This window comes from Mastigoproctus giganteus, chromosome 10 (genome assembly GCF_048544385.1).
Source record: "Mastigoproctus giganteus isolate SK-2022 chromosome 10, ASM4854438v1, whole genome shotgun sequence".
Taxonomy (NCBI): domain Eukaryota; kingdom Metazoa; phylum Arthropoda; class Arachnida; order Uropygi; family Thelyphonidae; genus Mastigoproctus; species Mastigoproctus giganteus.
In genome coordinates this window covers 181,650,783-181,669,881 of record NC_143584.1, presented here as the reverse complement: position 1 = coordinate 181,669,881, position 19,099 = coordinate 181,650,783, and the positions used below count along the sequence as shown (strand labels likewise).

Below are 19,099 nucleotides of genomic sequence, written 5' to 3'. Positions count from 1 at the left end.
CCAATTATAATTTTTCCTATTGGTCATTATATTCGATTAACGCCTTCCCGTTTTGCGCGATGCGCTCGCGGGACGGATTAATCGCGTTAATCGAGGCCCCGCCTGTATATTTTTCATACGTATCTCGTAGGCTATCAATGTACCATATATGTGTATGCACACAATGCATATAAGCATCGTGCTTCCCACACTAGATGGAAAAGGCCCAAGTTTTAATTCCGTCAATGACGTGAGAAATTTTTATGGTTTTTTTTTTTTTTTTTTCACAACGTGGCTGAGTTAGTCGATCTCACAAAATAGTTATCAGAAGGTCGCATGGTTTTTCTCCTCAGAAATCCGGTTTTTTGCCAGCAAACAGGCAAAGCGATCAAAAAACCCATGCAATTTATATACATAATACATACAGCTCAATATGATCTAGTCGATAATGCGCATGAATCCTACAACAACAGAGGCTAGGAATGCCAAAACGAAAGATATAAGTGAACTTGAATGTGACATATTAATCGGTTTTAATTGTTATATCTCGGAAAGTAGCCTTGCTAGAGTTTTCAAAGGCTACTGTGTCCCGGGTGTATCAAGATTAGTCCAATTACCAAATGACATTCAACCACGGCAATCTGTGATCGACAATAGCTAGTGGCCAATGGATAACTGGAGACTGAAAAGATTTGTGCAGGGTGACAGAAAGGCTATAGTCAGTCAAATAACAAACCAGTATAATAGTATTAGCCAAATAAACATTTCAGAACATACAGCAAGTCATACCTTGTTACAGATGGGTCATTGTAGTTGACGATGAACCGAATTCATTGCTATCAGCAAAAAACAAAATGGTACGGTTACAGTGAATTTAAAATCACCACTGAAGAATGGAAGATGCCTAATCTGACAAATACCAGTTCCTGTTTTAGACGGATGACTCATATTATGCAAAAAATAGCATGAGCCACCTGCCAGGTGGCTCATGCTATTTTGCTAACCCATCCTGCCAGGTGTTAACAATTCAGACTGTTGGTGGCGACGTATAGTGCTGGAATTGTTTTTCGTGGTGCACATTGGCACCTTGATATACCAGGGGAACAGCATTTGGACAGTGCAGATTAACTGGAAATTGTTGCCGACCAGACGTATTCCTTCACGGCTGCAGTGTATCGGCCTGCGAAAGTTCATTCTTCCAACAGGATAATGAGCCATGTACAAGGCTTATACAGACTGTTCCAAGAACATGAGAATGAATTCAGCCTATTGAATGGTAGCCTACATAGGCACTAGATCTCAATCCAATTGATCAGCTGTGCAATGAAGTGGAATCAGCTCTTCGGAGTAGTGATACGCAAACATCCGATTTGCAATAACTGTAGGAAGCAGTTGAATCAACATGAACTAACATCCCTGTGGCACGGGTCTATACAGGCTAGATTCGTCGAGTCTATACAACGACGAATCCAGCCTGTTCTGAGGGACATAGGAGATATACTGGCTTTTGGTAGGTGTACCTAAGAAAGTGGCTACTCTGTGTTCATATCAAGACATAAAGAACAAGAATTATACACGATAGATAACGCTTAAGGTTAATTAGTAATATTAAATTTATATGATTGTGTGGTTACGGTACGTGCAGTTACAAGATTAATGATCAACATTAAGGGCAGTTCATCTCTGGTTAATGATGCATCTATGGGTAATTCCTTCATAGTTTAGAGGAGTGGCCGTCACGATTCTTTCAAGGAATATCATTTGGAATATATTTGGATATCACTGCGTATAACTAGCAGTACTCACTTAAGTGGTTGGCACTTGCATCATAGCTATGATGAAAGTCAATGTACTGTACAATCGCGCTCCTTCGAGACTTCCTACGAATAGTTAGAGAAACTCAGGCAAGATGCTGTTCCTGTGATCATCAGGTAAGAGATTAGACGTGATAGTGTTTTGGCTGGAGATTTATAAGGTTTCTAGAAGAAGATGAACACTTTGTTCAGCTGACTGTGAGTCTTCGTTGAGGATAGTCTTCTTCTATTTGGCATTCGTAGCAATATGCGGAGGTCGCAGTCGAACTACTGAATCCTTGTCAACGGTTGTGAACTGGCAAGGATTCAGCCTTATTTTTCCCTTTTAATGACTTTGAAAATGACCCAGTACGTTGGAAGGATACCCTGTTCAGTCATCTGTCATCCTAACGCAAAGTTCCCATGCGTTAGGATGACAGAATCACCGCTAATGAAATTGCTGAATTGGATTTGACCCAATAACCTATCTTTAAAGGAGAACTAGTCAAAAACATTAGTGGCCATAGTGATTTTTACGAAATGGGTTTGTCCTTTCCGCGCAAAAATTAGATGTTGTTGTTAGGTTTTAGGTGCATCAGCAACTTAGTCCATATTGTGCTGTATATATTGTCCGTAAATCGATTATATTCTGTGATCGATTTGCGTGTTTGGAAGAACTAAAAACTAGAGTTTCTGGCAGAAAAACAGCATTACATTCTCGTTTTCAGAGACAAACTAACTCAACTGTGTTGTGAAAAAAAACAAAAAAAACCATAAAAATTCCTTATGTCATTGACTAGATTCGAACCTGTGCTTTTTCCACCTGGTGTGGGGAGTACAGTGCTTATATGCTCCGTGGTACCTTGAGTGCCAGTTGAGTGAGCTCTCTGTGTTCTCTTTTGGTGGAAATGTGTTCCTGAAGTCCGGTGTTTGAAGGTTTCAGTGATTGTGCAATCCAAAATCTGCATTCACGGTCTTGAGCATCATCTTCCAACAATATTCTTCCTTTGGTTGCTGATCTCTTCCCATTATAGCCACTGATTGAAATCCTACAAAGATTTTAAAAAAGTAAATTAGTCCTGTTAGAATCATATTTATGAAATATTTTTGATTCACAGAAAACAAAATTCGCACTGTTTTTGGCTCACATTTTGAAAATCCTTTTAAATGGCCAGTAATGTTAAGTATCTAATAAACATCAATTGTAGATCAGAAATTTCTGTGGTAATAACTAAGTTCCGGGTATTAACTATTAAAATTTTAAAAAATGAATTCTTTTTATTTCATAGGCATTTTTTATTCTTTTTTCAAGAGTGACTGTGGTGCATGGAGTTAGCTGATGCTGTTTCACCTGAGTTACTGAGATAAATCCCATACACGTACACTGCATACGGCTTCCACATCGAAAACACCAGTCTTTTAAAAAAAAATGTCAATATACACTTAAAGATAACAATTGTGAAAAGAAGTACGTACCATATTTCTCTTTCCCCCTGTTTTTTATCCCTTAATTCTTTCGATAATAAGTTAGTATCCCACAGAAAAAAGTACATGAAAACTTCGTGACTGGTTGATTTAATACTCGTGACCTACTTGTAGATTGGCGGCACATCTCAAGTGTTCATAGCTAGTAACAGCACTGCTTGTAAATCTTTGCACGTGTGCTCAGTAGAGGTGGCATATCAGCTTCTCCGTCGTCTTCGTGTTTATGTTCGTCGCAAAATAGCCTTTCTTTAATGCTATTCTATACTAAGAACAGAAGACAATGATATCTGGGTGTGTGAAGTGAATCTTCTTACTTGCCAAGGCCATTGTCAAAAACATCCGATCCCCTACTTTTTGTCTGTAAGAACACAATGTATAATAACGAGACAGGTTATTTAAGAATTCTGACTATTCTTCCTTCTATCTTTCATGGAATGATGGCGACGTACCTTTAAGGATGTGTTAAAAAACAATGGCGATTGGATTTGAAAATACTGTCATCAATATGCAATTTGGAGGTCAAATTCTGAAGGTATCTTATTGTTGTGTTCATAATACGCTTCAAATTATTTTCTAAAATTCCCTTTTTTATTTTATTTTATTTTTGTAAGCTTTCCTAAATCTGAGATGCTTTTTCTTAGATAGATCAATTCTATTGGTTTTACTCCGTAATTAACTCAATAATGGAAAAAATAAATACAATTACATATCCAAAAATTAATATCCAATAACATATCGAAAATAAATCCAATATATCCAATAATTCACATAAAATTAATTATATAATTTTTCTTCTAGTTTTATTGATTTCTGTTCATTGGTGTTTAAGTAAAAATATATCCATACGTATGTATGATGAAAAAAATGGACTTATGTTCATTTAATAACTTTGTCTAAGAATATGGACGTATACGACAATTTTTTTCATCTATCCAAATACACATCAATTGCTTAAAGTGTAAACAACTTAGGGAAATGGTAAAATAAATAATAAATAAAAAAAGAAAAATTGGAGAAACACTGACATGACCTATTCAACAATTGCACTTTAAAGGGAGTGGGAAGGCTAGCTTATTTATTCTTCGATGAACCAGCCAGTCATGTCAGGGACGGCCAATGTAAGAATGTTTAAAAGGAACTAACTACCTGTTTTTATTTTTACTGGATCCACTGCAAGGTTTGAGACAAGTCATGCTCAATATCAGACATCAGTGTTAATTGATCGCACAGGTTGTCCTTTCGAGGTTCCAAGAGTTAGGAATTGGTATAAGACGAATTAGTGGAGATAATCCCGGGGCCATAATCTTGAAGATATTTAAGATGCATTCGACTGGTGACATGAAGACAGAGGTTGACAACACCAACTGGGTTACGTTCGGACCCTGTGGTCACCACAGAAACAACTGTGTATCATTGTATGTCTCTATTATATGAAGGAGGCTGTGCGAAAATGCTAAATCTGCTAATAGTAGAAAAATTGTTGTTGTTGTAGGGTTTAGGAGCATCAGCGACTAAGGCCATATTGCTCTGTATATACTCTCTGTAAGTTGCGTATGTTCTGTTGCCAATTTTCTGTTTTCTGGACGAAAAATCCGAGTTTCTGGGAGAAAAAACCATGCTACGCTCACCTGAGACCGACCGACTAACTAATCCACATTGTGAAAAAGGCCCATAAAAATTCCTCATATCATCGACGGGACTCAAACTCGGTTTGGGGAGGAAGACGATCCTACCAACTGTGTTACCACGAAGGCCAGAAAAATTGCCCAGCTCAAAAATTGTAGATTGCTTTAGCGCGGTTTCATAAGACAAAGTTATAAAGGCAAAAAGACAGAGGCGAAAGGTGAAGAAAACCATCTAGCAAAAATCTTTATTTAATGTAGAAAATCAACACACATCCACACATCAGTACAAAGTAACGATCCTTCTTGGCAACGATGTAAGCCGTTATCTGTCTTGATTGAGTCATAAATTCGTCTGATAGCCTCCTAAAGAATGTCCCTCCATGTCTAAGTAAACGGTTTCCTTTAAACTGCTGTGGTTTGAGACGATTGAAGCATGGATCTAAGTTACCGTCCCATCATAGGCCGCCGTAGCCAAGTGGTCAGGCGCGCATGTGCATAAGTACACGTGCCTTGAGTGACCCGGGTTCAAGCCCCTCACTGCTGAATACGGTGGCGTTTCTTGTATTCTCTCTTACCAGACATTTTCAACAATAACTACATTTGCGAAACCGAAAAATTTATCAAATTGACTGACAAAACGTTTTATATTTTTCTGTGAAGAGTTTTCTCGTAACTTGTCAATTCTGAAATATTCTGAGTAAACTGTGTTCAAATGGCACACTGACAAATGTTACCTATCAGTTTCGCTTTTATAAATATAATTTATATATTAAACTATTTCAGTTGTACTTAAGTCATTTCGCCCTTATACTTTCACTTGCCAAAAAAGTAGAAACATTTTGGCATCAATAGATAATTAAGCGTACGGTATGCAAAGGTAAGTTGTCACATATTACGACAACAAGTTCCTTGGTATCAGATAAGCACTGTATACTTTCCTGTGGATGCTTAGTTGATCAAGTCATGGGGAAGACAAGTGATCTTTTCGAATTTCAGAAAGGCGTTATTGTTGGAGCACGTTTAGCAGGTGCCACAATTGAGAAAACAAACAAAATCATTGGTATCTCAAGAGCAACCATCTCAAAAGTATACAATGAGTAGAAGACGAAAAAGAAGAATGCAAATTTAAAATGAAATAATGCGTCAGAAAGTCGGTAGTCCAAGAACGAGACCTTAGGAATTTAAAGCAAATTGTGCGTCAGAATAGTATGTCCAGTGTGCAGTAGCAAATGACTGAAAAATTCAATGTAGTCAAAGAAAGACCATTTCCAACCAAACCATGTGACGGCTCTGCGCGGGTAGCATAGTGGTATCGTCACCGTCCTCCGCACACCAGATGGAAATGTCCCGGGTTCGAATCCCGTCGATGATGCAACGAACTTTAATGGGCTTTTTTCACTCCATGGCTGAGTTAGTCGGTCTCAGGCGTAGATAGTAAGTTTTTTCCCCCAGAAACTGGGGGTTTTTCGTCCAACAAAACAGGCAAATCGACCAGAGAATACACGCAATTTTTACAGACATATTACATAAACGGGTATATGTAAGAAATTACGGGTGTCCCTAATATAATGATTTGAAGCATGTGACGGGAGTTGAAGAATCCAGGGTTGGTAATTGTGTGCTTATACGAAAGCGACTTATTTTTGTAAAAAATGGAAAGATTAGACTGGAGTAGTGTCACCAACGGCAAGACTATACTAAGGAACAGTAGAAAAAGATCACGTGGTCTGATGTGACTCCATTTACACTTTATTTTTTATTTTTTGCTCAGTGGTGAATGTGCGGCATGAACCTCAGGAGGCCATGCATCCAGAATGTCTCGTGTTAACCACTCAAGCGACTGGAGGTCGTATCATGATATGGAGTATGTTCTGTTAGTACGGATTGGGTCTGGTTCATACTGTTAGAAGATCGTGTTACCTCCAATGAATATCTTTCTGTCCTATCGGTCCAACCTCACACACCACACTTCAATTTTATCCAAATTGCGATGGATTCTTTCAAGACAATAATGCAACTTACCACCGTGCAAAAATTAATTGTATCTAAATGGTTCGGGAAACATTCCCAAGATTTCCAAAAGCTACCTAATTCTCCACGCCAAATTCTCCAGCTCTGAGTCCAATTCAGAATGTCTGGGATGCGTTGAAAAGGGCAGTTGGGCTTCGCAGTTCTCTACCGACCATAACTGACAATATATCCTGGTAGAGAATGGTGAAATCTGGAGCTACACTCCGTCAGACATAGTGAAATCTGTGCCACTTGTATATGCTGTAATTCGGGTGCCTTACTACATACTGAATAAAGCTTTCTAATTTTTTGGCCAGTGAGTGGAGTTAAGAAAAGCTAAGAATTCCTCTGAAAGCATTTCCGCACCACATATGATGCAGAGGAAGTCAAAGCGGGAATTCAATAGCATATCCGGTTGAATTGCCTATGGTTCTAGCTCAAGTGACTAGTAAATACGGGTTAATGATCGTATTCCTGTTGAAATGATTAACTGTAAGCTTTTCTATATGTAATCGTGTTGGAATTTAAACTGAACATTTATGTAAACTGTTTGCATATGTTATACACATTTTATGTATAGCGTGATTAATTAAAATACGTTTCACTTTGACTTTAAAACTTCACATACGAACCCTGTGGGGGCTGTTAAACTAGTTTTGTTGTAATGTTTTCCCCTTGCAACCATCATAGTGAGGGAGGAAAGACAGAAGGAGGCCCAATTTACTAGAAGAAGGAAGTCCACCGTAAAATTTCACGACAAGCATGAGATTTTACGTTACGTTTGTAACCATGGGCTCCCTCTGTGATACTTTTTTTTTTTGTTACACAACACCAGCAATGAAAATTCGTTTTGTATTTTTCCGCGAACAATTTCCTCATAACAAAAATTTCCTTTTCCATGGCGACGCACTATTCTGGCTTGTTAAAGAAAACAGGTTTGTCTTAATGCCGACCTAATTATATATTTAGATAATAGTTACTGCAATTTAAAGTTCAAGCTGCAATTTTATAAAATTGTAGCATTTTATAAAATTAAAATTAAAATTAAAAATAAAATTAAGTTGCATTTTTTTTCTAAATTTAGATATTAAATGTCCGCTTTTTTACGCACTTGGATGAAGTATGCTCGTTTGTGCTTTGAAGTCATTCGTGTGAGTTATAGTGTAAATGGGGGCGGGGTTATGTTGCCTATTACTGGATAATCAAATTATCTAGTAATGAAAACAAATAAATAAATTTATTTACTATTTTTTTCTCTTTCTCATTATGATAATAATATGGAGGTCGCTGGCAACGTGGCCTTCACGATTTTCTATCAGTTTCCAGAGAACCGGAATTTTGCTGGTTTATTAAAATGAATACATGAATTTTACTGGAATAACAAATAAAAATAAATAAACTAAAATAAATTAAATTACCAGTAAATAATTACTGAAAGAAGGAATGTTGTTTTGTCATTTTGGTGGTGGGGAGAATGGGAAATTTGAATTAAATAAATTTCATTATACGAATAGCGTAATATTTTGCATTTACCTTTTTTTTTTTTTGAAAAATTATTTCTTTTTATTGACTTGAAACAAATTTTACAAATTTGCGTATTATACTATTAAGCATTATAATTAGGTCATGAGAAATAATTTCTCATGGCCTAATCAAACATAATTAAACGACAGTTAATGATAATCTATTTTTATATAATTTTCTTCATGTTCCAAATTTCCAAAAGACATTTAAAAGTTCGTTTGCAAGAATTCTAATTAAAAAAAAAATTAAAACTCTGAAGTAAAATTTTATTATAGAGGGAGTTTGGGAGAAATTTAAGAATCTAACCTTCCTTATACCCTTCGGTGAAACAGCTACAGTCGTCCCTGAAGGCAGACAGCGACGCATGTTCACCTTGAGGAGAATGATTTGTTCTAATTGGCTAGAATATCTGCAACGTTATTGGTGGAAAAGATCGTCTGCTAAACATTTGGTACAATGAAGCCCTCGTTCAAACAGACGTCTGCCGGCCAGCCTTACTAACTTGCAGACTTTTAGTGTTGTTTGAAGCAAGGAGTAGCGCTATTGCAATGAATTCCAATTAATATATACTTACCTTTCGTTTCAAAGGAGAATTAGGTGAAGTAGGGCAGTTCGCATACCGCAACCAGACGAGCGTATGTGGCAGAGTTTGACAGTAAAAGCTGCTAGTAAAGTTCGTTGCACTGGTTGCATGTTTTTAATATATGTATTATTTTCATATCACGGTTGATGTAATGTTTTCATCATCGTAAATGCTCGAATTATGACTACAACAGTTGCTAGTGTAGTAAGGGAAGAATGCCATCTTAGGCTTAATGGCTAACTCTGATGGGGTGTTTTAAAAGTGGCCTAATTTAGCTGACGACATGAAGTTTCATACGGAAAGTCTACCTGTAGATGTAATAAACAAAACAGATTCAATGGAGTCAACAGTCAGTTGGTATGTACATTTTTATTTTATTTTATTTTTAAATAACAGTAATAAAAGGATTATGACGATCAATATTATAGCAAAGTTTAAACGGTAACTTACTACCAGGCAATTTTCATTACAATTTTATCTTTCATGTGCAACGTAGTGATGAAAAACAAATTAATGGAGGTCCTTTCGATGTATATTTTTTTCATATACGTGCAGGAAATACTTGGAATCTGAAAATTATTTAGTGAAATTGGAACGCTAAAAGTCGTAAACGCCTCGGGTAGCATACAGATATGTAATTACAAAGCTGATGAGGAAAAATGCAAAACTACATGTATCAAGTTACAGATATTATTTACCTGTTGTATAGTCTTTTAGAACTCTAACTCTGGATAACTTAACGTGATTCGCATACAATATATTTTGAAGAATTTTAAAAATAATTGCGTGAGAATAAACAGTGAATGGCAAAATCATTATATATTAAATATATAAAACTATTCAAGAGGAAACATGATTATAAGTCTACTTTCACATTAATGCTTAAGCTTTTCATTGTGTTTTTAATTATTTAGTCATCCTTTGTAAATTTAGCTCAGAATAATGAATATATTTCGTCAGTTTCCGAAAAGAGCAAAATTCCCATCCGGCGCACAATAGAATTCTGAACATCAATTAGGGTTCTGAGGAAAACAAGAGGCGGTTCAAGGCTACGCACTGGCTTTCCACTCAGTACTAACGCTAAGGAAGAGGCCTACCGACCTTGAGTCGCCTGTTGTTTTCGCCCTGCTCTAACACTTTTCCCCCAGTAAATAAATGAGCCTATAACAGCAGAAGCTGCAATTGAGGTAATGTAAGTTAAATTTACTTTATTTTATAATTATTTTCACTATTACAAAATAAATTGATATGTGGATAGTAAATCTTCCAGTTTCTTGCTTTGATTTGATGATGACGCCACACTGAAGTAGACATTATTGGATGCGTTCTGTAAGGCTTTTTTAGATGGGGCCAGAAAAACACTGAAGCATATATTATATCATGCATTAAAACTTCGGAGTCATAACTCGATTGGAAGTCAAGGCTTTTCACCTTCTTTCCTCATTCTTAGTCACTTTGAGATTACTGAGCTCTTAGCAGTATTTAATTTCCCCAAATTCTTCACTTGCCCGGTCCTTTCAGGGGAGACTCAGCAGGAATTCAGACAAGCATTGGGTAATAAAAAGGAATGTCAGAAGGAAAATATTGAGAGGAAAAGAACTATAGTAGGTGTTGGCAACCTACTGTATCAGAGATGACCCCAAAGAGTATGCGAGATTTAATTTAATAATAACTAGATATTTTCAGTCAACATGGTGCTTTGGTTTCAATTTAATTTCGAACTGGAGTCTCCTACATATATTTCAAAATTCCACCACCACCATCAAAGCAGTGCCTCCATCCCCTTACCACACACGCATCAGAGCGAACCAGGTGCGCCACCTTACGAAAGGTTGCCGATCCACCCTGGGCTTGTTGTTATAGGGTTTAGGTGCATCAGTAACTTAGACCTAATTGCACCGTATTCCGGGAGAAAATACCATGCTACTCTCGCCTGAGACCGAACTTTATTCCTTTTCCCATTGAGGCAGCGTTACAAAATTTCTTTCAATCGGAAATAACAGCTTTGCAGTTTGATATCAGGATCGAAATTGGCTCCATTAACTGACTGATTTTCCTTGCATTCTCCCCCCCAACTCCGGAAATTGAGGTTTTCATCCACAAAAACAAGGAAACTGACGATAGAATACGTACAATTTACAGACACAATACACTTACGCCTCATAGTCTTAGTTACCTTGGCGAAATAACTAAGACAATGAGGTAGTTAACAACGGTAATCAGTTGGGATAAAAAAAATTATGTTCCTAAGAGGGTGGTGTTTGTTAGACTAGTCAGCATATATTCACAACAAATTTAGGTCCACTTAACAACTTCTGATTATCATGAGAGGATCAAGTGGATTGATTGTGATGATATTCCAGCCAGTGGAATATCATCGCAATTATAAAAGACTAGATCCTCCATTATTGGATATTAAAGCGAAAGTCACTAATCAATGAACTTTTTGTGCTTTCAAACTGAGGCAATTTATGACTGTTTGGAATAGATTTCTTAATTTTCAAATTTTCTTAAAAAGGATTAAAATTGGATGTATCAAACAATGTCTATGAAAGTAGTGATAATATTCAACGTACGTTCATGCTGGTAGGACGGTAGTTATAATCGCCGTCCTTCCACACAAAAGGTCTTAGTTCGAATTCCGTCAATAATGCTAGAAATTTTTACGAGCTTTATTCACAATGTGGCAGAGTTTAGTCGGTCTCGAGAGAGGGTTGCATGGTATAATCTTCCTGAAATTCGCCAAGCAAACAGGCAAACCGACCCAATATTAAAACAGTTTGATATTGGGAGGGATCAAACTGTGGCTCGATCAGTTACTGTTGTTCTATAAATTTTCGTTAAAATTAAGTACGACGGGAAAGCTCAAAGTATTCCCCTTGTTAAACTTTCTAGAAATCTAAGTTGTTCATTGCTGATTGCAAATTCCAGCACAGTATTGATCATAGCAATACTGTACCATGAATTTCAGAACGAATAAAAAATAGCGTAGAATGTTCGTATTTATTTTGGTTAAAATTAGTGTTCCAATTGTTAGTATTTTCGAATTTGAGCACTACTGTTAAATTAAGAAATCCTTACTGTAAATGTCATTCTCCCAAATTAAGTGGGGAAATGATCAGTTTGTCGAACACTACCCCTCTATATAATTTTTAGAATCCAAGAGTGGTAGACTTGAGGTTGATCAAACTAATCAGAATGCCAGAAAGCAACAGCAGTGTCCTAAGTAAATCCTGGGATCGATTACAAAACTATAAACATTATGAAGAAGGCAAAGCCAAGGGAATCATCTAACTGGCAAGAGGCGTATGTGTGTTGTAAGCTAAACCAACTACTGTCTATAATAGTGCGTATTCTTTGATTGATTTGCCTGTTTGCTGGATGAAAAACCCAAACTTTCAGGAGACATTTATGTTACCCTCGTCCGAGACCGACTAACTCGGCCATGTTGTGAACAAAGTCAAAAGTTACTCTCGTCAAGACGAGAGGAAAGAGAGTTTAATTTAGTTTTAACTGGCCTTTGAAATACGCTAACTGCACTTCGTTCTTTGATTACAAGACATGTACCAACTCAGAATACAAGAAATGGTCATTGCCTAAGAGGACGATGTCTGTATACTGATCGGTTCAATGTCAGAGATGTGAGTCGATTAGGTTCAAACTCGGTGTAACGAACCGATCGGCTCAGTGCCATGGAGGTATAATAGTTGTCAAGTGGTTATAAGAGATCCTTCATACCATGCTAGAATTATGTTGTCTGTGCGTTACACCCAATTATGCTTTTGATTTTTTTTTTTTTTTTTCGTTTACAAATATTCTGGGTTGTGCGTGATGTTTTTTAACGCAGTCAGGAAAATGTCTTCGTTTGACTTTTTAAAATTTATTACTTTCTTTTTCTTTTCCTGTGAGCGAGTGTTGCATGGTTTTATTATTCTCCCAAAGATTAGACGTTTTCATCTCACAAATAGAAAATTTACCATACATATATACGCAATATATACTGATGCCTCATTGCCTTAGGTGCCTTGGAATTTAATTTAATACGATCCGATCAAATTATTTTTTTCTTTGTTCTGCTACAAAAAGCAGAGTGCATGAGGGAAGGGAAACCCTATTTATTCTGCAGACTACCACCTAAGAGAGAGAAGTTTGCCAATTAGACTTAAAGAATGGTACTGTATTTGTGGTATTGGATTCGAACACGGTATTGGTAAATGCGTTATTTTTACGCTGATCACCGTACAACGATCATACCTACCTTTTCTTGTTTTAAGCAGTGATATTCTATGCGTCTATATTTTTTGTCCAGAAGTTTACGTATTTTATATTGTTAAAAAATAATAAAACATTTCAATTTTCAACTACAATAGTTATGATATAAAATTATGTCTGACAAAGCAATGCTTTGCTGTCTTTTTTATGTCTCAATAAAAAAAGATTGAGACTTGTATGTTTTCCTTGACCTATCAGATAAATTCACATTGTTTTAAAACTATAATTTGAATATATTAAAGTTATAACTCATTTGATACTGGAAGCTGTAGTCAAATGTTTAATGTAACGCACGCTAAATAAACGCACGCTTTATACTTTTTAGCTGACGCTAAAAAGTATAAAGAATAATTATTGGAATGCTGGTCCAGAATCAGACGTGAGTAGAATGCACAACTAGACAGGAATCCAAATGATTTACACAGACCAGTGTAGATCAAGGGTAGCAAGGTGCGGATTGCAATGAGAAACCTACCAGCAAACGAAGTTGTGAAGTAATCTCTTTCATGTTGGGATTTTTTATAAATAAATATGTATAAAATGAAGCGAAGAGTAAAAAATGATCTAGAAAGTTATATAGATTTTATTTTTCTCTCCGACGGAAGGTTTTGAAAATTATCTGAGCATTCAATATTATTTATCAACAAAATCCATAAATATAATTTAAAATTTTAATTTTAATATATTTTAAAATGTGATATGCCACAAGTTTTAAAACTTATTTTGTGTTCGATTTGTATATCCTTATACCTTATTTACCATTCGCAGTAAATCTGTCCAGTAATTATTGTATTATATTATTTATAAATTATATTGTATTAATTTTGTAATTATTATAATTTTGTATAGTAATTTTGGCATGTATTTTGTAATTGGTTTTGACACCGGCTGTGGCGCTGCATATCACATGCATAAGTTACGAAGCAGCAGACGATTATTGCAGTTCTAATGGTATAATTAGTTGTTATTATGGAGATATCGTGGCTTAACACCTTAATTAATTGTAATATTTCTCAACTCTTATTTACAAGGATTTGTGAACGCAGTAATTCTTTGTGAGTAAATTTTACTTTCTTAAATTAAGAAGTAGAATTTAAGACATTAAATATTTAATACGAATATTTTAATACAAAATAATTTTAGTGCTAAGATTTAAATATTCCCAAGCATTTAAATAATACTTGGGAATATATATAAGATATTTAACAGATTTTACCTATTTTGGTTATTTAAGATAGCCTGCTTGTTATGACTTTAGAGAGATGGGCTTCCCTCATGTGTGAGGAAATATAAGGAATTCCTTGAAATTTTCTCATGACCGATCTTTCACCTTTTTGAATGTTCAGTTAACTACGTAATAGACCATGAATCAAGCATCCGGCTCGCCTACTTTAAGGAAGCTTACTGTTGACGAATATTTTATTTTTTGTCTTTCAAGCAAAACAAATGCCTTAGTAATTATTCGACCTCTTTAGTACTGCAGAGGAAGACAGGTGGATGTACCGAAGTCACGTGAAGCAGCTTTGTGTTGACTTTTTTACGCATGGTTACGTTCGACTGACCTCCCTCGTCGTGTGGACACCAGTAGGTCACTGTGCCTTCTCTTTGCTTTCACTATCGTCACTTCCTGTAAATCTCGGCATATCTCACTCACCTTTTGAAAAATAATCGTACACAAGTTCAAGGTGGACTGAAATTCGTCGGTGAAAGAAAACAATACAATATTTAGAGAATGATGTGTATCTATCATCGCGACAATCATAGGCGGTGGTATTTGCTTATGCTGAATTGAGGCTAGTTGAATAAATCAAGCTCAGTAACTACATCGCATGCGCACTACATTATCCCAAATTTGTCATTTACCACATTTTCAACGCATTTTGCTTTAAGAAAAAGTTACCTTATCCATATTCACCCTAAAAAAAAAAAAAAAAAAACGTGTTCAGTTTTTATTTATTTTTTATTTTTTCATTATGATAAGATATTTCAAAAAGTCATCAAAACAAATACTAAGGTTGGTGGTATCTATTTATTGCACTTTTTTTTGTTAAGAGGAATGATCAAAAACAGATTGAGACAAAGTAAGTTAAAAATATAAAATACTGTACTGTTTTATTGAGTACATGCAGCAGTTCTCATACTTTTTCGTTAGCGGGCCAATAGTGATCAAAATACGACGATAGATATTGTTTGTTTGGTTTTTAGGAGCATTAGCAACTAAGGCCATATTGCTCCGAGAAATGCGATGGTCATTCCCTGACCTTTCCGCATCCTCCGTATTTGGTGGTGACAGGCTCGAACCCCGGTCTAATCATCTAATCAAGAAGCGTGTGCTATGCACTGCTGCTCCTTCCCACCTGGCTACAGAGGCGCCTGATAGATATTGTGGGTGGGCGTATATCGGTTTTATGCTGTGATATCTCTGATATTATATACACAGCATACATATTAGAAATCAACGCTTTTTGTATGCGACCCGTATATATATATATATATATATATATATATTTTTTTTTTTTTTTTTTTGTATATATATATATATATATTTTTTTTGTATATATATTATATATATATATATTTTTTTTTTTTGTATATATATATATATATATATATATATATATAATATTAAGGATAATATAAAGAACCATTGAAATAAGTAAATCAATCCAATAATAATACCATCAGGGATCTAAGAAAACGCAAAAAAAAAAAAAAAATATATATATATATATATATTATCGCTTTTTACCGACAATCTAGATGACTTCAACAGAATGAAGGCAAAAAACGACAAGAAGTTCTCTGTTTCTGTGATGATCAATATATGCTAAGTAATTTAAATCTAACCAAATATAAACCAGTATAGGCCGGATGTAAATCGAATACTGTATAAATAAATCGAAAGAAGATAATAAAAGTTAAAAAAAATTTAGAAATATTAGAATCAAAGGTAAGAAATATAAGTAAAATATAAATGTAAGCATATATTAATCATCGTTGACCCGACAGAGAACGTAATTTAATGATTACAATAAGATTAAATATATAATACATACTACATATTGACCGTATCTAGGACATAATGTAATAGTCGTCAAAATAATATGTGGTGCTCCCTATGTGATGGATACGGTAAAAATAAATAATTAAATTAACGCATAGAGAAACATGCAGATAGTAAGAAGAAAAACTAAAGGAGTAGGAATAATAGAACCTGAACTCCATAAAGGCGAAAAATAGTGGTATAGATAAGAAATAGTTTCTCCTACGTCCTCGGATTGCCCTAATAATTTCGGAGAAATAAAAGTAAAGAGTGTAGAACAGTTTAAAGACATTACAAGATATAAGTTGTGGCTCGGGTATGCCCGCGATCGCAAACCTTATTATTATTATTATAGACATTATGGGTGTATTGCATGATTGCTTGCAACTGCATTGACTCATAAATATTATTTACATATTAGTTACAGTTATTGTCGTTTTAACTTTCTTTCTTTATTTTTTATCAATAATTATATATATATATATATATATATATATATATATATATATATATACAGAGATAGAATCGGATCTAACAGGTAGAAAATTGAGTAGGGGTGCCACAAAATAAAATAAATTACTTAGGGGTGCCGTTATTAAAAAAAAAAAAGGTCGAAAACAACTGTGTTAGAGCAATGAAACTTCTGGCATATGTTACTAGATAAACAAGCAATACAGTCAATAAAACATATATTGTTCATAGAATAAACAGAAGGTCAGGGGAAAACCCTTTTTGTACCCCCTTGTATATAGTATATATAAACATTTTACTAGGTACGTATCTGCTTATTTTTATTTATTATTTTTTACTTCAGAAATCGTTAGCTACTTCTTAAAATTCAAACAGCCATAGCTTCATAATTCAGAATCTCTGAAAGATTTTCCTTTTTTTGTTTGTCCTTATTTGGACTCTAGAATACGTACGTCCCAGGATTTTTTCTACTGTTTTGAAATAGCCAGTGTAGCCCAGCAAGTGCTTTTTTTTTTTTATTAAATTAATTTCTCTCTGTCTCCACTTCTTCATAGAATGGGTATTGACCTAGTTGGACTTAATGACATGGAAATTGATTGGACGACGAATTTAGCTTCTACAACACTGATCCATCCATGTGTGCATTGCACTTGGGTTACATGTAATAAGAGGTGAGTGCTGGCTGCACCTTCATTACTGGATGTACCTATGCCATTTTGGCACGAACGAAGTCACGGACCGATGCTGATTACCATTGGTATGATGCTTTAAAGAGAGACTCGATTAAAGCCATAATGTGTGTTCTAATACACACATTTGCATTTTTAAGTATAATTATTTCAATCCATTAAATTTTTCTTCATCTTTCTCGAAATTCGTTACATATTTTGCATCACTTTTTTTTTTTTTTTTATTATTATGATCCTGTAAAGAAGAGACCTACACCTTTTCAGCTAGGGTTTAAAACAGATTAAGTGCTGAAAGTCGCTAGCCGCTAGGACAATTCCTTACCACTACTTGTGCATTTTTCTTAACAGAATTTAATTTTTGCTATCAACGTTTATATTTGCAGTTTAATTTTTTTTTTAAATTTAATAATTAAATACGAAAATCTAATAATTGTTACGTAACGCTTATACACATAAAATATAAGAAATTTTCTTCTTACCTATGCTTTTTCGTGTTAAAATCTAAGAATTGTTAATTATCGTTGCAATTTCTTTTCCCGTTAGTTGTCCTCCAGTAACAGCCAACTTACTTTTTTCAACAATGTTATCTCTAATGAAACTTTTAAGTTTTCTGGTGGGACGTAACGTTTCTCCAGTGCTTCCATAGTGTTGGTCTTTGTTCATGATTGCAGTCGTACGGTTTCCAAAAACTCGCTTGTAAATCCAAGTAGGCGGCGGTAATCTCTGTGGCATCTTCCACTGGATACTCTTATCTTCCTCTTAAGACGAGTCTTAATGTCTTTGTGTGGCCTCTCCCACTTGACCCTCCCAGTGACACGGAACTGTACCAACAGCGCGGCATTTATTGTCGGTATGCGTGGTGTTCACTGACACTCCCACTGACGCATCAGGGCACCCGAATTTCAAGTACTTAAACCTTGAGAAAACCTTAGGACAAGTGTAGTTTTGATTACTTTTTAATGAGAGACCCTTAAAAATTCATGTTCAGAAGAGGTATTCCGTATTAGCAGAAAGATTACGAAACGAATCTTTTTTTGGACTTCCCCAGGTACAGCTGATAATTCATATTATGAGTCCTTGGCGTCTTTAAAGGATTATGAAACAATGACACACATTGAGGAAACAAAAATATGTAATCTTTTCTGAACTGCTTCAAACAGCCTGGATAATAAATCACAGGTAATTTAACCTGATCAAATATTTAAGAAGTTGAAGATCCTTGATATTAATAAAATTCTAATGCTATGAATATTATCTTTTTATGGTACCAAAACCATTTAAAAGGTTTACGATACTGAAAAAAAAAAAAAAAGTCAAATATTCAATAAATAACAAATTTCTGCTTATACTCCGCGACGACCTCATATGATCAGAGGATATGATTAAAGAGGCCTAAAAACAAAAAGCTTTCGGTGAAAAGATTTTTGTTTGTATGTATCTAATCTAATATATGTATATTTCCTATTATTAAACTTGTCACAATCTATTTTTGTATCCGTTTTCGCTCTGTGTTACAGTAATTTTAGTTTTGATCAGAGGAGTTTACGACATGGAGAACGCAAGAACATTACCGTATTTAACGATCAAGTCAAACGTGCTTACCCACTCGGCACATCATGCATAAC

At 35.1% G+C, this 19,099-nt stretch overlaps 1 protein-coding gene across 5 annotated transcripts in view; it reads left to right on the top strand.

Annotated features, from left to right (window-relative positions):
• LOC150079593 (uncharacterized) overlaps nucleotides 1-19,099 on the top strand; it is a 282,770-nt gene that overhangs the window by 99,713 nt on the left and 163,958 nt on the right. For 3 of the 5 annotated variants that reach the window (XM_090382787.1, XM_090382785.1, XM_090382782.1), the window contains exon 1: nucleotides 8,912-9,356. The exons of the other annotated variants lie outside the window; for them this stretch is intronic. In XM_090382787.1, coding sequence (XP_090238913.1) covers nucleotides 9,283-9,356 — 74 coding nt within the window. In that variant the 5' untranslated portion in view covers nucleotides 8,912-9,282. Of the gene's footprint in view, nucleotides 1-8,911; nucleotides 9,357-19,099 lie in introns of those variants that run through there. 5 annotated transcript variants of the gene reach the window in all.